The following is a 20478-nucleotide window of genomic DNA, read 5'->3' as shown; positions in this document are numbered from 1 at the left end:
GGCAAGTCACAGCCATGTTATTCAGTAACCATTACAAGTGGCCCTTCAGGCTACTCAGAACCTAGAAGATCTTTCCTTTTATTTGATGAAAAGGCTACAGTACCATGAAAGTAGAAATCTGAAGTAAAATTGAGGTTTTATTTTGTTTTCTCAGCTCAATTATTTTTTTATTGTACTTTCCAAACTCCAGTTCTTACCTTCAGTTTAAGTTTTTGCCAAAACATAACTTAAAGTTGCTGACCCTGACCACATTGTGCTTTTAAAGGAGATGCTAACAGAAGAACAGCAGGAATAAATAGTTGTGCAGTGAATCAGCAGGTGTTTTTTAGACCCTGGAGGGAGTTGTGAAGTGTGATGAGCTCTGGACTGTATCATTATTTGTTCTATCAAAAGAGGTCAAGAACTTTTCTAAAAGACTTGTTTAAAGTCAGATAAAAATACATTGGTATAAATCAGTGCCTCTCAAAGAGTAAGAACAAAACGCAAATGGAATGACTTAGCAAGAAACCACAGGACGCAGAATGAAGAAACTTGTGTTCTCAGTTCTGCCATGGATTTGCTATATGACGTCAGACTATATTATTTATTTACTTAGTATTATCCATTTATTGATGTATTTAAAGTTTATTCGTTTGCAAAAAGACAGGAATGGCATAGCCTAAATATTGCATTTATAAAATTTATCTTGCATTTATAAAAAGCATCTTTGCAAAGCTGACTCCTAAATTACAATTGGTTTGCTGCACAACAGTAATAACAATTATCTTCTCTATAGTCACAGTTCCTCAAGGACGGATCATTTCACTTTCTTGCGATAGCTCTCTCTTTTTAATATAGATTTCATTGCTCTGTGATTGGAATTTTGGCATATTTTCCCCCTTGTGTGTGGTGTCAATGTGTCAACACTAACGGAAAAGGCTACTTGTCCTTTTTTAGATGGATACTTTTTTTTTTCTGGAATAAATGGTATGTTTTTCTTGGGACTTCTGCTCCATTTCTTTATTTTCCCTCTATGTCGTTCCTTCTCTCATCCACACAGGCTCCCTCATGTTGTCCCACGCTGGTTATCTTATGAACCTCTTCTGCAAATTGTGAACTATTAGTTCTGAGAGCAAAGCTCAGCAATCACAGATGTAGGCAACATAACTTCAGCTGATATGTCAAGAAAATCCTCTCCATAGTTTTGCTGAAAAGCTTTATTTCCATATTTTAGAATAAATTAATTGGGAGAGTTCCACTATCTTCTTTCTGAAAGTCAAAATCTACAGGGAAATAAGATGACCTGTACTTCAACTCTGATAGAAATGGCCTAAGAAAACTGATTCAGAAAGCCTTTCAGCTCTCAATTCATTCTTATTGTCTTAATGCCAACTTCCCTGTCTCTCCACAGTCATAAATTTGAGATATTAGATCACTGCAAATGCAGGCAAATACAAATCATGACCAGAGATTTTAGAAGGAATGCCCACTTCATCCTCACAGATTTTGCAGGCAGATTATTCAGCAATTTAATATGAATATCTTATTTTCTTTTTCTAGCCTAATCATGCCTCTAATTATGAACTCTTTGGTCAGTTTTAAAAGCAAGGAATTGAGAAAATATCAGAAAATACTATTTCTTGCCAACTGCACATGGACAAAACTGGCAAGGGAATCTCATGACAGTGTTACACTCATACCCCTGGCTTGTCTCCTGACCCTCTCCTGCTTTTGGCTTTTTATCTTTTCCACTCTTCCTTCTCCTAAGGCGCATGACTCAGCCTCGAACAGCACAGTTGTGGAGCTGAGACTCGTGGTCTTTGGAGCGTCATTAAGTTGTTTGCCTAACCTGCCATTTGGGATTTTTTGCCTTCTGGAACATTTCTCCCCACCGCCTGGTTTCAGCAGGACTCCTTTCCCAGGCAGTAGTGAGTGGGGCAGAGTGGGTGCAATCTTTTCCCACCTTGCAAAGCCTCTGGCAGCCCCCCTGCCCCTGCTCTGACTGACACACCCCTCACTCTGGGGTGCTCAGCACAAGCCAAGCCGTTGTTAACAGCATACACTGGCAAGGCAGTAACAAGAAAAGAACAGAGAATTGTAAAGTAGCAAATCACACTCGCTTTTCTCCCTCCTTATCCTGTTCATGTCTGTTGTACTGGAGTTTTGCTTGTTTCCTTGCCTGTTTATTTCTGCTGGGAGACAGAGGGGTACAGGCCTGTGCGACCAGCACCCTGTGGCCATCACCAGGAGTTTCACAGTTGCTGCGTTTCATGAGATCCCTTTACAATTGCCTTGGCTGCAGAACTGGCACAGGCTGTTTGCTTTCCCCCAGTTTGCTTTCATTGGCTGGAACCAGCCTTTTTCCAGTTCCTTCCTTTTCTGAGATGCCAGTTTACACCAACAACATCGATGCCTCAGCTTTTCAGCCACAATTGTGAAAACTGATTAGCACACCTCCTAAGCTTTGGCTTTTCACTATCAGCTGGCTAACCAATGATGCAACAAAACACCTCTTACACCAATGCCATGCCAAGCAGCAGATCTCAGGATAAAATATTTCATATTTCGACTTATTTGGAACATTTTTTCCTAAGACCTTATCACCCTGATAAAGTGGTTTTGGCATGGAGTGTAACTTAGGGAGCAGGTTGAAGCCTGGGGTGCTCCCTGGCACAGCTGCAGCACCTGCAGCTCAGCATGTCAAGGATGCACTGCCCTCCAGACAGCCCAAACACAAGTCCCCAGAATAATGAATGATGTCTTCCTTCACTTTTTGTCTGGCCATTACAGTTTGTGCTGTGTACTGGCTGCTTTACCATCCATGAAAGCTAGGTACCTCCTGAGGTTACCACAGGGGGCAAAGTTAAGCCATTGCTGTGTTGGAGCTGGCACAGATACCATGAAATAAAGGCAGAACTAGGGAGGAAAAATGGGCTATTTGGCCTTTATTTTCAGGAGAAGATTAGTCTGCTGGATTTCTGAGTAAACAGTAGGTAAACATTTAAAAATCAGTTTAGGATCTGGCTTCTGAGGGGAATGTAGGTAGCACTGAACTTTAGATTTAAAGACAGTTAAAAGAAATCCCGCTGATTGTCTAAAATAACTTCTTTTTTTTTTTTCCCTATTAAAAAAAGAATGAAATTCACTGTTGTATTTGCTTAACATTTATCACTTAAAATCTGTTCATCACGGGATTTGGGATCTCGATGAAAAGCAGCCTTTTCTTTTTATTACTTGCTCCTGAGGGTAGTATGCTTCTTGTTCAGAGGAAGGTGCAGTTCCTGACAAGCTTTTAAGTTCTCCCAAAGTATATGGGTGACAGCAGCTATATATCATCAGTATATTTAGTTAGAGGACTACATTTAGAGGAGAGCTTTTGAACAGAAAGGGCTACAGTTGCATTACAACTCTTACTTCCATCAAAATTAGTAATATCCTATAGCTAACGAGTTTGATTCAGCTCACACGTTGAAGAAGGACATTTTACAAGTGAGACAGGAGTGGAGACATCTGCCTAGGCTGTCTCCATAGAGATTTGCAGAATCAGTTTTGGGTGGAACTGGGGGAATGAGAGGATGAAGAAAGGTTGAAAAAGTTCTTCACAAATGTAAGATGGAGTGATGGATACTTCCAGTCCCACCAATGCTGTCCTGAAAACTTGTTGAAAATTTCACACAGCAGTCCCTATTTCAACAAAGCTGCCTCCTGTCAGCTGGATGGCAAAAGCTAATAGCAAATTTAAGTAGTCAATTCTTGCATATCTGATTACTTAAAGATGGGACAGATTTTCTATGTGGAATCTTCTGTAATTCCACATGTACAAACTTAATGGTTGTGAATATCTGAATAACCGTGGTGCAAAGAGAGCACGAGATGGAGGGAGTCCATCATCAGTTCAGGCTATTCAGGATGCTTCACTTCCCACTGGACATTCCCCCTTAAAAACATTCCCCCTTTCTGCCAGACCTCGCTGCGAGCCTGGAGAGCCTCTCATCAATTCTCTGTGAAGCTCAACCAGCCATTAATTCAGCTGAAGACTGAACTGAACTCTGTTTTTCTCTCGGCTCCTCAGCAGGCAGTGGTGTCACTGCCTTGAGGTCAGGTCTGGGCAGGAGGAATGAACCCCAGAGCATCTTCCAGGGTCACACATGATGAGCTGCCGCAGGTGTCTCGGCAGTTTTCTGACTTTTCCAGGATCATTAAATATAAAGACATTTGGGAGGTGGGAACAAGTGTGTAGTTATGGAGTTAGCTGAGTTTACAGAGAACAGGCAGGCCCTTGAACAGAGCTGTAGGTTATATGAGGTGTGGGCTGTCAGAGGAGGTCGCTTACACACAACATTATAACAGAGGAATCTTGTCACAGATGAGTTTAATCTTTGAAAAGATGTCCTCTCCTTCCACAGCTTAAACACCTCTCATTTTTCACCAAAATGTAAGAATAATTTTTATAAAAGTGGACATTACTTTTTGCATATACCCCATGAGGAGACACCACCTCTTGGGATGCGGCAACAAATTGTTAGTGTACTGTACCGCCTGACAGGTGGACATTTTACACGGAAAATATGTTACACATGAGAGCAGAGCTAGGCTGACTTAACTCCACACCAAAGCCACTGCCAAAACCAAACTCCCTGCCGGAATCAGTGCCCCTGGAGCTCCAGCTTCTGAAGCTGACAGTGAGGCAGCTGTCAGATGGGGCAGTTACAGTGTCTTTTGTCAAATTTTCTTGTTAAGCAGACACTGATAAAGGGTGCATCATGCCTGCACTACTTCAGGAAAAAATGTTTAGGAATTCTCCTTCCTGAAAGTGTTGCAAAAGCTACCAACTTTCCACCTCTGCCTTCTCTCCTACAGTATCTGCGGGAGTTAGTGTATTAAAACACAAACAACCAAGACAAAACAGCAAGTAATGAAAAAGAGCACAAACAAGAAGCCTGCAACACTGCCAGATTATACAACAGCAATTCCCACTGGGGACAGCTTGGACAACTTGCCTCACTGAGGCCAGTGGGTCTGCTGAGAGCGCTCGGAGGCTCCTGCACCAGGACCTGGACCAGGACCACAGCAGGACGGGCAGGCAGCCCCTGCAGGCAGCTTGCCTGCACCCCCTGTAGCTTTCCCCGCTGCTGCAGTCCAAGCCTCTGGACACTGCTTCCACCGAAGCTAGTAGGGATGGAGTGCCTCCCAGAAGCTCTCAACTGTGACAGTCTCAGTTTTCCCACAAATAATTGTCATGGGAGAGAGGGTGGCTTGCCTTTTATTTGCTTGTAGAATAGCACATGAATCTGTGCCACAAAAAATCCTGAATCTTACCACTGCAGACTGCAAAGGGCTGCCATGGCTTTTTTTCCTCTCGACTATTTCTCACCACAACTTTCTCACAATTTACAAGAATGAAGCAATGCCACGTGTGTGTGCTCGTTGCCCTAACTTTAGCTGACACAGCAAACATTTCAAACCCTCCCCTTTAGTGTGACTTTTCTGTTAAAAATCTGCGCGTATGAACACCAGAGAGGAGGAAAGAGAGAAGAGGGAGAGAGAGACCCTTTAAGCTAATGGGTAAGGAATGTGCATCGAGCTGCATGTGGATGTCTGATGTCTCCAACTATTGTTAAACGGCAAAAGCAATACTTCCGCAACGACGCCTCCCCTCGCCTGCAAATAGGCTCCCAAGAATAGCAACAGCCTGTGTCACTGCAAAGGGCAAAGCCTTCTGAAATAGAAACAAAGTTGTTCACAAACCACTTTGTGGTTTGCATTTGGTTTCAGCCAGCTCCAGCAACTTGTTGCCATGAGGAAAATAACCTGCGCTGTCCTCGGCGGCCGGGGAAGGACCACTGCCCTGTGAAGTGCCCCTGTCCCAAGGTGCAAAGGGGGTGGCAATGGTACCTGGGCAGAGCACAGAGGACCTCAGCCAGCAGAGCCCGACGATGAGAGCAGGGGAGGATGAGGAGAGCGGCCGGGGCAGCCGCCGCAGCAGCCGCCACCACCTCCGCAAGCTCCCGGCTGCAGCAGGTAAAGCGGCAGGAGCCGAATGCCAGCTCCTAGCCAGCAGCAGCGTGCCCGCTTAGCTAATGCTTGGGGCTTGGGGAAAACAGCCCTGCCAAGCCAACGGACTCCCAGGGCACGCTGTCTTGATTTCTAAAAGTACAAGAGGGGAAAATGTGAGTAAGGAAGGGAAATGCTGTCTTGAATTTTGAATGAAGGTTTATGTGAGACTTTTCCCAAAAGACCTCGGTCCTGCTGTTCCTGCCCGTGCTGTCTGTTGTGTAAATCCTTTTCCTTTATGAAGATCAGTCACCTGAAAAATCAGAGGAGCCTCTGTCGTCTAAGATAAGAACAGTGCTCCAGTCCGTGCATGCTCAGGAGCACCTGAGCCCTTTTCACTGAGGTTGAGGGAGGCCAGGCAGCATTACACCTGATCATGCAGGGGGAAGGGACGGGGTCAGGGGACGGGGACTCCCTCCTGTCTTTTCTCCCCTAGAATTTCAGGAAGAAGCAGAGTTTCTGTGCTGACGCTTTGAAAAAATCAACTGTAGAATTTCTTCTGCAAAAGATTTTTGAGCGCTGAAGCAGAATTTTGTAGCTCTTCACCTTTGCTGTCCTACCCAGCCAGTTTTTCTAAGTTACAGTGTGGTTTTGCATCTTGACTTTCTTTCACTGATGATAATAAGATCAAGGGGAAAATGACCCACAATCATGACTTTTCTCACCCACAAGACCACTGTACCCAAACAGGAAAGCACGGTTGTAAGCCAGAAATGACTATGTTTTAAGCAGGTTTTGTTCACTTAAAATGGATTAACTGATTAACCCATGAATGTTCAGATACCACAGGCACAAATGCCTTGTTGGAGTGCAATAGTGATCAGTCCAGTAACATCTACTGATACCTGAAAGCAGAATTAATCAAGAACAGAAAGCCAGTCGGTGTGCAGATATATTTAACATTACCTTAGGGTATGGGGGGAGCAATGAAGATGGTTATAGGATAGCATTATCAAAGGGAAGCACAGCAGTTACAATAAACAGACAGCAAAGTTACTGCAGCACAAGGGCTACAGTTGGAGGAGTACGTGCAAATTACACGCTTGGTCTTACCCTGAGAAATTAAAGCACTAACCTGAGGAATTTACAATTACCTAGCTAGGAATTAAAAGAACTTGATGATTCTTACTGGAAAATAACAAAACAAAACCCAAATCCCATTTAATGTAATGAAGGTCCAGGCTGCCTGTTGACATAATGAAAATACACAGCTGAGTGCTAACAGAGATGGAGAGATGTCCAGGGTGGATCTGTCCAGGAACTGAGTTCCTTGTCTTTCCATCAGTGCCAGGGATCTTTTCGTTGTGATATTCAAATATTACTCACACAATGCATTCATCAGGCTTACGCTGTACAAGGTATACAATACTTCCCACAATCACAGGAATTTAGATGTGTGAAAATGTGCAATACATTATCTTCCTTCTGCCTTTTTAGTTCAATTTTAAAAATATTTGGCTTGGTTTTGACTTTTACACCTGGGTGGGATGAGTAACATTTGTCACATGGTCATGTTTCCACATGGCCCTGGCTATTTTTGGGTAAATTTAATTTTTGCTGAGATTTTCCAGCTCTGCTTGCAACATAACTTTGCCACCATTTGTTTCATCCCATAGGGTCTTGTTGGGTAACCATTTAGATCCCATGCCAGACATCTAGATGGACAGTTAGATCAGATGCATCCTAGCTAACAGGAGAAATGAACCCATTGAACAGCTACTGGATATAAAGAAACCTCAGGTGTTAGAATAGATCAACAGGGTAGCATATATCTCTTTACACCAGACAACAGACAACTGGTTGAGACAGCGAAAGTGACTGTGACAGTGCAGCAAAGATCATGATGACATGAAAATGGGATAATCACCTTTTACAAGAAGGAAAACCATGATTTAATTATGCAACAATTCCCAACACATACCATTAAATATTTATCCTACAAAACCATGTGATCCACAAGCTACACACCTTAGCTAAATGCTCCTCTGAAGACAATTTGGGGAATTTAAAACACTATTTCCCTGTAAAGGCAAATGCTTTGTATGTCAGACAGCACTCAGAGAGGAAATATGTTATTAAAGATAGCTTAAAATTTTCAGATACAGATGCTGTAGTTTTAATATTTATCATGGACAAAAGTAGATACCTTGTTCTATTGAGAAAGGGAGATTCTATGCTGTGGATTCATATCTATGCAATGCACTCAACTCATCATGTTTTTCTAACCTGTGCTTGTTAACCAAGGGTTTACAGAGCTTGATTTCATCTTTCAGATGTCTAAATAGATCAAAGAATCCCCAAGGATTTGAAGAACAGATATTTGACCTTCCAGGAAAATCCTTTCCCTCACAAATTGAAACATTGCTCACCTCAGGTTAAATCAAAGTCAACAGAAGAAAGCACCATGTTGGAAGAGACTGTCAAGTCCCCGCCTATCAAAATAGATGTAGTTGCACAGGTCACGTAAAGAAGTAATCTCCCCACACACTCCATCCCACTAGTTTTCTGTATGCACACTGCATGTTCTCTTGGGAGAAAGGAAAGAAAAACTACATCACAGAAATCTCAGTGTCTGGACTAATGTGGAGTGTGGTTTTGCCAAGATGAGCTGGAAAGGGCTCCCAGATGCCTTTCCCACAGCTCTCCTGCACATGAAATGGGGGAAGAGTGGTGTTCCCCAGCTTAGCCTGCTTGCAGGTCTTCCCTGGCACAGATCATTTATCTGTAATGCCCATGAAATACATGCACAGACCAAATATTTATTTTGCCTTTGGAAGGAATGTATTTTCTCAAATAAGTGCTTGAAAATAAGTAAAGGGGCACATCCTTACTACTTGGCCCCATCCAGTCTCATCAGCAGTACACTGTGTTATACTACAACTGTGCTTGGTCTCCTTTTCAGGAACCAAGCGCAAACATCTCCAGCAAATGTTCTTAAACATAAGTTTGTTTGGGAAGTAGTGCTGCTTTTGACCTGAGTAACAGTTGTGAGAAACCATTTTGTTTACATGGGGAAACTGGAGAACAGACTTTCCAATCACTTGTTACGTACCAGCCACACACTCATTAGCCATACTGTTTGTTGCAGGCAGGAAAATTTCTCTGGAAGCCATCATTAAAATATGTTATTCCCCTGGGCTGTACACTGCCATGTATTTTGTAGGCATCTCATAAAAGGAGGAATATCCATTTTAAGAAGCTTTTTTTTTTTTAAAAAAAAAAAGGAATGCCTAAGAACTGCCAGCAACGTCATTAAAAGTGACACTTAAAAGGATTGTGAGTACAACTACTACAACATGCTTTATCTGGAAATGTTAAAGCAAAACATATGCTGAAGTCAGGGGGAATTTTGTCTGGAGAAAGACCACGAAGGAAAACTGAGCAGAGATTTCAAGATTTATGTCAGCAGGCAGTTCTAAGCAGTCAAATCTTAGGTACACCAGTTAAAACAAAACCTCATAGTGATATCGGGATGTTTCCTACCAGAATAGTGCCTGTGAGGGACAAGAGACACTGAGTTAACTGCTGGGTTTTTTTGTTGCTAATGCAGAAAGACAATGCGTCTCCCTCTGCATCACATCAGAATCTGCTTTACATTCAGGAGTCTGTTTCAGTTACAGCCCTCCACTATTTCTGTATGACCATGGACACGTGTCACTGGACACATGAACAAGTAAAAACAAACCAAGGAAACATTAAGACATTGGTCAAGCTGCTGCACTTGGGGAAACAAGAAATATATGGGTTTGAGTGCTTCCCTAGCAACTTCCCAGGTGTCCAAGCTCCACACCCAGCTTGTACAGCCTCTCAGGTTAAAAACAAATTATCACCTTGGTTGCTCTGATCTGAGGACCACAGGCTGAGGAGACCACAGTCTGGATTGTAAAGAACAGTGCTGATGATGGACTCCGTCAAGATATTTGGCTTGGTACTGTCATTTTGAATCAGAAACTGGAACCATAAAAAACTGACAGTCACACATTTAAAGAATTAAAAGCCATGCAGGACACAGACCTCAGAGGAGGTGTCTCAATAGGAGACACTGCCCATACTGCCCTGTATGTAGTTGAGTTTAAACTCAACTTTTGTGACTCTGTTACTTAACATTTTTTCTCAACTCCCTGGAAGAAGATAATAACAGATTATTTGTGGGTGATAAAGGTGATGGGTGATTAATAAATGGAATATGGAATTTGGATGTCTTGGCCTGCTGACTGCAAGTGAATGTGCTGTCTGGGGTTCCTCTTGGCTAACTTTAGACATCTGCATCTGAGCAAGCCACACAGATTCCTTTTATAGGCAATGGAGAGAAATAGGCATCTGACCTACTTCACACATATAGAAGTGCCTATTTTTCACAAGTAGTTACAGGCAAACTCTGGAAATGTTGTAGATTTCTCACAGTTAGGCAAGTTGAACCCATTCTATATATTTTAATGCAGACAAATGTAAAGTTTGCATTCCTAGCTAGGATGCAAGAAGATAGACCATATTTAAAGGAAAGGCAGTGCCTTCAGTTAGAAAAGAAGTTGGTTATCCTGGAGGATAACCAGCAGAAGATGAGTCTTTTATGCCTCTGTGACAATCCTTAGATGAGTAGAGGGGGAGATGTCCACCAGGAGTGGGATGATTATGTCAAGTCCCTATCTGGCACTGGGCAACCACTTCAAAAGCACCGGGTCGAGCTCATAATTTATGGAGAAAGTTGAGCATCTGAATAATGTCCAGAGAACAGGGCTTTGAATAATTAAGGGACTGGTAAACTTGTAAAGCCTCATAGGTTAAGTAGCTTATCAAGGAGAGATCTATGGGATGGCTCAATGACAGGTTATAGTGAACACAGCTAAATGCAAGCAAATGGAGAATGGTATCTGATGGCTGGAAGCTGAAGTTGCAGAAATTAAGTCTAGAAATAATTTACAGGTTATTTACAGTGAAAGCAATTAAGCATTGGGACAACTTATGGCTTAGTCATTGGCTTTCAACTACTAACAATTTTTAAATCAAAGCTAAAGATTTTAAATGGCCTAGTTCAAGTAAAATGTTATTTAAACATGTCTGAAGGGTTATGTTGGGCTGTTCATGAGTGTCAGACTAGATGACCACCATGGTCTCTTTTGGATTCAGAATATATAAATTAAGGCAAAATCGTAGGTTAAATCTATGTGGCCCAATGACATAAAATACAGAGATAGCCAAGAAAGCACAAATATCAGCGTTGAGCAGCAGTTTGGGCAGAGCTCTGTGATCAAATTAGCAGTGTAGCTTCTGATACCCAATCTCATTCATTCAGCACAACACTGTGTTGTTATCAGCCCTGATTTCCAGCCAGGATTCATTGGAATTTATGTCTGTTTTCCAGATCTATACAGTAAGCAGACAAGTCAAAATTATAAAGGGGAGGGAGAAATTAGGTTTTGCTATGATAAAATGTATATTGCATGCATGCATTGGAGGATGGAACACATGTAGCAGAAAGCAGCTTAACTGGAGTCAGTAGTACCTCCACTGAAGTGCTGTTTAGAGCGTGAAGGATGTACAGCACATCCTTACCGTAACCCACACACTAACCTATGTTTAAAATAAGTGCAATGATCTCAGATACTGTGGACATAAAAGAAGAAAAATCTTTAGACATAATACAGACATGGACAACAATAATATAAAAAAAAATGTTCCATTGCCAGAACATTTCGCAGATTTGTTTCTGACATTTTCCTCAAGCTGTTCCACCTCCATCACAATAAATTTACCATCCAACCCCACCTTCTGAAAGACTTCTCACAATACTCCCATTTCCCCCATGCCCTATGGCCCATGCGTTTTTCACCCACCCCTTGACTATCTCTGGTTTGCCAGCCACCCAAGCCCAGAGGCAGATCAGGCTGAGGAGTGCTGGGTGCACTCAATAGCTCAGGGCTGCTGCCGCTTGGCTCAGATAGAGTGAACTGAAAGCCAGGTAGGAGAGCGGATAGGTGATACTTATCTTAATAGACTTAATGGGCTTACATATCCCCTGACACTGGAGGCAGAGCTTATATTCATACAGTTATACTCTGCTATCCTCCAAAAGAACTCGGCCTCCAGTGGAGCGGCTGCAGGGCCTGATGGCAGGCTCAGACCATGAGCCAAGCTGCCTCCAGGAATTGTTAGGGGAGTGTGCAGTGGATTGGGGCACAACCGTGCCAGGGACCATGCCAGCAATTTAGTAGGATATGTGGCCATGTGCCAAGGTCCGGCTCTGGGCTCTGGCACTGTTTGTTTTAGTAGTGCAGGCATACTGCTAGGTCTGTCCTCCTCCCCTCTTTTCATGATTTGCTTTAGTAATGTAATATTCTCTGTCAAATGGGACTGATCCTTACTAATGTGCTCAAAAGTTATTTGCAATGAACTCCAGGCAGCCAGCGTGATCAAAGAGCCTTAATGCCTTAGAAAAATAAGCTAAAAATAAACAAAGTCTATGTATCATTTTCAATTAGACCATATACCACTTTCCAGCCAAGCTGGAAGGTGCTTGTGCCAGGAGAATTAACTGAAATACAGACTGTCTTATGCTGCAAAAGCTACCTCTCCTCAGACACGTCCTATCTCTTTCACTAGCTGGAAAATCAGAAGTCAATTTACTCTTTTTCCTAGTTGTGTGGCAGCCAACAACATGATGAGAGGAAAATCATGCTGGGAGAAAGAACAAGACCAACAATAACAAACTGATATATTCCTCAAGGTTTAGGGTGCAAAAGGCTTCACAGTTAGCAGAATAGGATCAGTCAAATCTATCTTGTAACAATAAACAATGAATCACGGTTGTATAAAATGAGTTTGTTTTAAAGTGAACATTCAAAGGCATATAATCTCCATTTGGTTTATGTTTTCACCATCTGTTTTTTATTCCTGACATTGTGGCTGTCATAAACTATGCAAAATATTTGATCCCGATCTGAGATTAGTGATGAGCAAAGCCCAGAAAGTTCATGAATTTGTACCTCCAAGATTGGTTTTCCTAGCTATCTGGAGCAGCCTGGTGCTCAGTGGATAAGTTTCCATTTGGCAAAATAAAACCACCGGTACCAGCAACCTTCATGGCATTCTCAGGTGAAGCAAAGGAATTAGTAACTAGCAAGGGAAAACTTGATACTTACTCAAGTCGAGGTTGAAGCAATTTGGCTGGGAAATTACTGCTCTCCTTGCCCATGGTACAGTAGTTGGGTGGACAAAACTTCCTCAGTTCAGTACAAGAAAAACACTGAGAACATCTCAAGGCAAAAATTGTTTTCTTACCAAAAGGTTGTACTGTCAGTGTTGCCTTCTGCAAAGATATTCTCAGGCAGAAGGTTTAATTATTTAGGGTGTGATTAAAAACTTATTGACTTCTGATCAGGAAGACAAGGAACCCAAAAGCATTAAAATTAAAGAGGGTTTTGTATGAATTAAAAAATAATTAAATAGTTTTTTCTTTTCACAAATAGCTTTTTATTTTACCACTGTTGCTTGCTTTGTATGCACCTAACTGCTTTGCCTGAAAGTTACAAAAAGATTTTTTGGACTGGTATATCAAATAAAGTTATTCTTATTTATCAGAATGTTGCAGAAGTCACACTTACAATTTTTTGTGCTTTTTCTCTTATTTCAGGCTGTGGAACATTTACTTTTCTATCTTCTGCTGTTGCTGCCGTAAGTGGACTTCTGATGGGTTATGAGTTGGGCCTTATCTCTGGAGCTCTTCTTCAGATGAGCAGCATATTAGTACTATCTTGCAAAGAGCAGGAAATCGTTGTAAGTTCCTTGCTTTTTGGGGCCTTATTTGCATCACTTACTGGTGGATTCCTGATAGACCAATTTGGAAGGAGACCTGCTATTATTATTGCATCTTCTCTACTTGTGTTGGGGAGTCTGATTTTACTGCCCTATGAATCATATGGGATACTTATTGTGGGACGGATTGCCATAGGTATATCCATATCATTATCATCTATTGCAACATGTGTGTATATTGCTGAGATTGCCCCACAGCACAGAAGAGGCCTCCTCGTATCATTAAATGAACTCATGATTGTGATAGGCATTCTCTTTGCCTATATTTCAAATTATGCACTTGCCAGCGTATCTCATGGCTGGAAGTACATGTTTGGCCTTGTGATTCCATTAGGTGCTTTGCAGGCTGTTGCCATGTATTTCCTTCCTCCAAGTCCTCGGTTTCTTGTAATGAAAAATAACGATGAAGCTGCAAGAAAAGTACTGGAGAAGCTACGGGAGACATCAGATGCTACTAAAGAACTCACGGTGATCAAGTCTTCTCTGAAAGATGAACATCAGTATAGTTTCCTGGACCTATTTCGTTCAAAAAACAACATGAGGGCCCGAATGTTAGTAGGACTTACTCTAGTCTTTTTTGTGCAAACAACTGGGCAACCGAACATTTTATTTTATGCATCAACTGTTCTGAAGTCAGTTGGGTTCCAGAGCAATGAAGCTGCCAGCCTGGCTTCTACTGGAGTTGGAGTGGTTAAAGTGGTCAGCACAGTCCCAGCGACAGTTTTTGTGGATCAAGTTGGAAGTAAAACTTTTCTGTGCATCGGCTCTTCTGTCATGGCAGTGTCGCTGATCACTATGGGTTTAGTGAACCGTAACATACATGTGAATTTCACCAACGTCTGTAGAAGCCAATCTCCAGAGGATTTCTTTCTCCAGAAACCAGGAAACCTCACTGGTGTCACCAATGGGAGTCTCAAGGACCTCTTTGCTAGTAAGACTTCGCCAGAAAGATTATCATTTGGTGCACAGAAAAGCCCATATGTTGCCAGGACAGAAGAACTGAACAGGACTGCCCTGGCAGGAGGCAAAAGCACAACAGGTTCTCACATGGAAAGTGGGGAGGTTCCTGTTGTCCTGAAATGGCTCTCACTGGGCAGCCTGCTTGTTTATGTTGCTGCATTTTCCATAGGTCTTGGACCAAGTAAGTGTTTCATTTTTCTAACTCTTTGTAATGATTTTTACAGGTGGATTATGTGCTGGGATAATATGCCCAGCTTGGCATCTGGCAGTTCCCAAGTTGGGCAAAGCAGTGTTTTCTGCTAATATGTGCTGGTATTGTTCTAGACAGTCCTGGAGAGCCTGGGGTGTACTTTTTAGGAAAAGGTCCTGCCCATTAAGGTCGATGGCAATTCATCAATTCATCGATTCAATCCCTTCAATTCAGTGAAATTAGCTGCTCCTATTCAGTGGAGTCAAGAACTGCTGTGAGCTTTGTACAGCAAAATTATGGGGCCCCTGGATATCTTTCCTATTCGTAGTCTTTTGTGTCCTTACATTCTGAAGGTTAAGATGTAGGCATTTGTTGCTACTAACTCAAACTCAAGATAATTAAAAGCTCTAGACCTCTGTATGGTATGACACCAACAAATCCATGAAATGCCAGCATGCCTGGGTCCCACTGAAGATCTGTCCCCCTGACTATGTAATAGTCTTCAGATATAAGAAAGACATTCAAGATATCATAGTTCATGAGAAAACTGTAGTATTATTGCCACTACCTGCCATCACACTTGCATGGTTCCTGCTCTCTCCAGAGGAGAACTTGTCTGCCATTCCCAGGTCCTAGCAATTAAATCCCTCCATTTTGTTTTGTTTTGTTTCAATAGCACTTAAATATTACTGTACTTTGAAGGGGTTGATATTTTTAAGCCACCCTGCAAAACCCCCACACACAGAGTCCATTATTTATTAACAGTCTTTATATGCTTTTGTGTCCTGGCTCAAACTTGTCTTGCAAACACACTGTGCTCCTGCTGCACTATTATGATAAAAAGCTTGCCACAAGAATACAACACAACAATTGCACTAACAGCAAGTCCCCTGCAGTATTTATTTATTTTAAACATTACTCACTGGGAGAGCGGCGTGAGATAAGCATTCATTGCCAGGGCAGCGAGCTTGATTGTGTTATTGCAGCATTGTTCCCTCCCTCACAGACCATCTTGGGGCTGAATTCTGCTTTCGATGACATAGGTTCAAAATCAGGGGTTCAGCCCTGAAAAGAAAATATTACTTGAACTTTTACTTGGGTGTTTCAAACACACATTTAATGACTCTCAAGGCAGGGGCATGCATTCAGGCTTGGTCTCCTGTTGAAAGCTGCTTTCTTGTTGATCTGGCTGTAAATGGGTTCCTGGTCATATGAGTTGGCCTAATGTGAAGTTAATGATAATGATGTCTACTTACTTGAGGGCTACAGAAACTGAGGTGTGATTGCCAGGCTAAATTAAGAAGTCTTTGAGGCCTGTGCTTGTTTTCTGACCTCTTTCTTGACTAAGAGCACAAATGCTCTTAAACAGCAAACGGAAAGAACAGGCACCATCTCAGCTCCAGTCACGTACAATAAAGCCATGATAAGGCAATTTCAACTGACAGGTGCGCTTGCGCAGCTTGTGAAGGCCAGGTCTAGGACAGATACAGGTATTTCAAATTGCAGATAGGTACTTTCAAGACAGTTCCATGCCTTTAAAAGGGCACTATTCAGTTAAAATTGGCAATGTATAGAAAATGCAAGGGTTGGAATCTGCAAAGGATCTGTTGTGGTCAAATAGTCTTGGGATGCGAGGTTATGATTTGTGTCTCATATGCAGCCTTCAACATCTGCTTCTTGGAGTCCAAATCCTTGAATGTATTTTAAAAGCCTAGCTTTCTCATCCTCAGTGTACCTTTCTTAGTGTAAAGATAAAACCTGAGCCCCTTTGCTTATATATATAATTAACAGTTTTAACATGTTGATGTTATTCATCTCTAAATCTGTCTGTGGTCTGGACCAGACTGCTAGTCATTGTCTACTCTGCAACAGGAGGGAGGCATCGAGGCTGCACCCACTGGTTGCTGTGGCCAGGTTATGCCCAGGCACCTGGGGACAGAAGCACCGTAACCACCGCACCGCTATATTTTCAACGTAAAATTCTCATACTCTGTGCAATATCTGCCTGTCCTGATGGCTAAGGTGAAGGTGGTGCTCAGGATGTGTCTGTTGGACAAAGAGTGGAAAGGATCTTGCTCTTTCCCCTTTATTTTGCTCTATTTCCCTTTATTTATTTTACCCACTTCATTTTGATTCCATGCTGCATTATGTTCTGTGGGGATAAAGGAGAGTCTATGTAGCACCATTAGGAAAATGGCACACTCTCCATAGAGGAGATTATGCAACCTGAGCTCTATCATCTTTTTTTTAAATTTCTTTGTCCTTTTTTGGGGGGAATCGGGTCAAAGAGCTAGTTACAGTCTAGATTTGCATAGCAGACATTAATAAATGTTGTATTTTTTCATTATTTCTCTTTTGTCTCCAAATTACATGAAGTACATGGATTTCTTAATGAACTGAACATACACTAAATATATTTATTGCTGTTTATCAAAGCACCCAGGCAGCACAGTGATAAGCACTCAAAACCAGACAGAGATAAAAGCCATTTTTGCATTATAAAAGAATTCATCAGACTAGCAAGCATCTGTTTAATCACTTTTTTGATTCTGGGGTGCTCTGTATCCATATCATCAACCCTTAGGCAAGATAAAAGAAGTACTTCTGCTGCTCTGTTTCAGATTAATTATGTTTGATGAACTGCAATTCAACTGCTTCTTCACACTCAATTTCACACAATTATGAGGACGTTTTGTAGGTGCAACAAATCAGCATTGCATCACGTCACAGAACAGCACATGCCGTCTCTCCAGGGGTGTTTGCAGAGGCGTTTCAAGGCAGTTTTTAGCTAAGGGGACTTACTTAACACCCATCCTTGTTTTGAGTTACCTTTGCCTGTATATCAGAAAGGTCAAACAAGGATCAACTGTTCTCACCAGGGAAAGATGCCTGCAGAGCCCCAAAGGAACTTCTCTCTGGCTGCCATGTGAAGGGTGAGAAGTGAGAGAGGGGTTTTTCATTGTTTTCAGTGCATGCTTGCAAGGAGAGGCATTCAAACCTGCTGTATGTGAGGGTGGGGACAGGAGAAATCTGAGCCTCGCAGAAATGCTGCTATGTCTCACACAGGGAGCAGTGAGTGCAGGCTAACAAGATGAGTGCAGTGTGGAGGTAGATCACCAATTCATCACCCAAGCTAAAAGCTCAATGTGACCCTGAAAATTAATATAACACAAAGGACACACAGAGAAATTCCGGTTAGGGTCATGATCATGCATGGCCACTTATTAAGTGACACAGAGTTAACTGAAAGAGTTGCAGAGCATCTCATTTGCCAGAAGCTCTGTTCAAACCACTTGAGAGGCAAAAAATTGTGGTCCTTTCTTATAAAGAGGTGTCATCTCCTTCACTCATCACTGTTGTGTAGTACAACGTTTTGAGATGTTTGAACCAGGAAAGCCAAACTCCTGAAGTATCAGACTTATTTTCCAAAATAAGGCTGTAAATGTGGGACTCTTGGGGTTGGATGGAGCATGTGCAAGAGAGTTCTCTTGATTACCAACTGTAAGGCAGCCCTAGCCTTTCTGAAGCAGAGTGGGTGCCCAGAGACCTGCTGCTTTCCTCACAGACCTGATGAACAAAATTCAGATTCAGATGTCAGATGGCACCCCTTACCAAAAATATGCTTCCCTGCCCTGATCATCTCCTTTTGCACCATTTAGGATCAAAGACTAAATAGGGACAACTTCCCTCCATATTTTCCTATATATCCCCTAAGTGAGGAGGTCTCACAGGGTGATCTCACCAATAAGTAGCCAAATGAGAGACAGTAGCACCATACACATTAATACACAGGTGCAGTGTGGCCTGGAAGCAATCTTCTTTATCAAACAAAAATCAGAGGGACTCCAACAAGTCCAAGGCTGAGAAGCAAGTAATGCAAATCCAGTCTGGATCCAACAGAACATAATGTTTTCCCAGACTGAATTTGTTTTAGCAAATAAAAAGCAAGTGAGCAAACCAGGACTTGAGCAGTACCTCTTTACACATACTGTGGAAGTGCAGTTCAAGGAGATCCATGCACATCATGGGGATTTTTTGCTGTGAAATGGGTAACATTTTTATTGAGAGGGGGGTGTCACATGCCTGCATTTGGACTGCATGTATGGCATTGGTGCCTTGCGCAAAAGAGCTCTTCCTCCTCTGTCAGTCCTTTAACCATGTTTCTGTATAACTGCAAAAGCATTTAGGCAGTTGGTCAATAAACTTCAGCATAATCTGCTGGTGCAAATCACATCAGCTACACTGACATCACAGAAGTTCATGCTGACTGTGGGGATGCAAATCAACAAAAGCACCTACAAGTGGGACTGAGGGGCAGTTTCATGACATGAATCATCCTAAAACCATTTAGATGCATAAAGTTTGAAGGTGTTTATGCCAACCTGTTACTGCATGTCCTAGAGCAGCCACAAGCTTTGTGCAGCTCTCCAAAGCCAAGGGCCAAACTCTCAGAGTTCTTCTCTTGGAGACCATCACAGGTTCCTCTTCCAGGAGGCTTCTTGGAGCTGAAGGGATGCCCCATCCGCAAGCACTCAGAGCCCACTTGGCACACACACAGATCTGTGGCCACCACACACCCAAGGCAGATCAGTGTCTGCAGCTGGAGAAATGTCTTCTGTTTCAGGGCTTGGCACAAAAAATACCACATATACCAATCCATGCATATCAAAGTCTAAAAAGTATTTTAACATATTTGTGGTTGGCAGATAAGTGCATAACATGGTCTTGGAGGAGGTATTTAGGACTTACTGCAAATCCTGCTTTTCCAAATAGCTGTTACAGTCCCATCAAAGCACAGCTCCTGTGAGTGGGTGATTGTAGGACTGGCAGTACTTTGGTATTGATTAAAACCTATAAAATATGGAATTAAATACCCACGGGAAGCCTTCTCTGACTGCCCTTGGGTTACTAGCTTCACACTGATGAAATTCCTCCCACGTGAGGGACCTGGGTTTGTGGCTTTGTGTCCCTCAGCCTGGGTACCCCCAAGAAGACGCAGTGACTATGTTCTCCAACAAGCCCTGCTGTGATGCACCATCTGGCTGCTGTGGGAGCTCTCTGTGTGCATTGTTAGCCCTGTGAGGAGCAAAACCCATGCAGGGAAGTCAGTGAAGGGAAGCCTCTAGTGAGGGCAAATCTTAGAAGCAAGTTTCTACTGATGAAAGACTAGTTTGGGATGAGAGATGTCTGTTTCTTGTTTAAACCTGGGCAGATTTGCCATATTGATTCTACTGGAGATAAATTTATATTAGCTTGAATGGATGCGTTAAAACTGAGCTATTTTATACCTAAAATGGAACAGATGTTTCAACATGTGTGGAAATTTAACGGATGCGAGAGCCAGATTCCTCAGATAATCCACAAAGGGAAATATTCTCCCCACCTAAGGGTGGCTTTCAGACTCCTGCTCATTGATCTCTCCTTTGGTGCAGCCCCCCTTTCCTTGCTAGCTATTGAGGGAGTTTAGGGTGATCAGGAAGCTA

General features: G+C 42.4%; 1 protein-coding gene across 1 annotated transcript in view; it reads left to right on the top strand.

The window, feature by feature from the left end:
- The first annotated feature begins 5867 nt into the window (after positions 1-5867).
- Positions 5868-20478, top strand: part of SLC2A12 (solute carrier family 2 member 12) — a 29908-nt gene continuing 15297 nt past the window's right edge. Inside the window, exons 1-2 of the mRNA XM_074924174.1 lie at positions 5868-6000; positions 13664-14986. Of these exons, the coding sequence (XP_074780275.1) occupies positions 5868-6000; positions 13664-14986 (1456 nt within the window). The remainder of the gene's footprint in view (positions 6001-13663; positions 14987-20478) is intronic.

Source organism: Athene noctua, chromosome 1 (genome assembly GCF_965140245.1).
Source record: "Athene noctua chromosome 1, bAthNoc1.hap1.1, whole genome shotgun sequence".
Lineage (NCBI taxonomy): Eukaryota > Metazoa > Chordata > Aves > Strigiformes > Strigidae > Athene > Athene noctua.
This window is presented reverse-complemented; position numbering and strand designations above follow the sequence as displayed.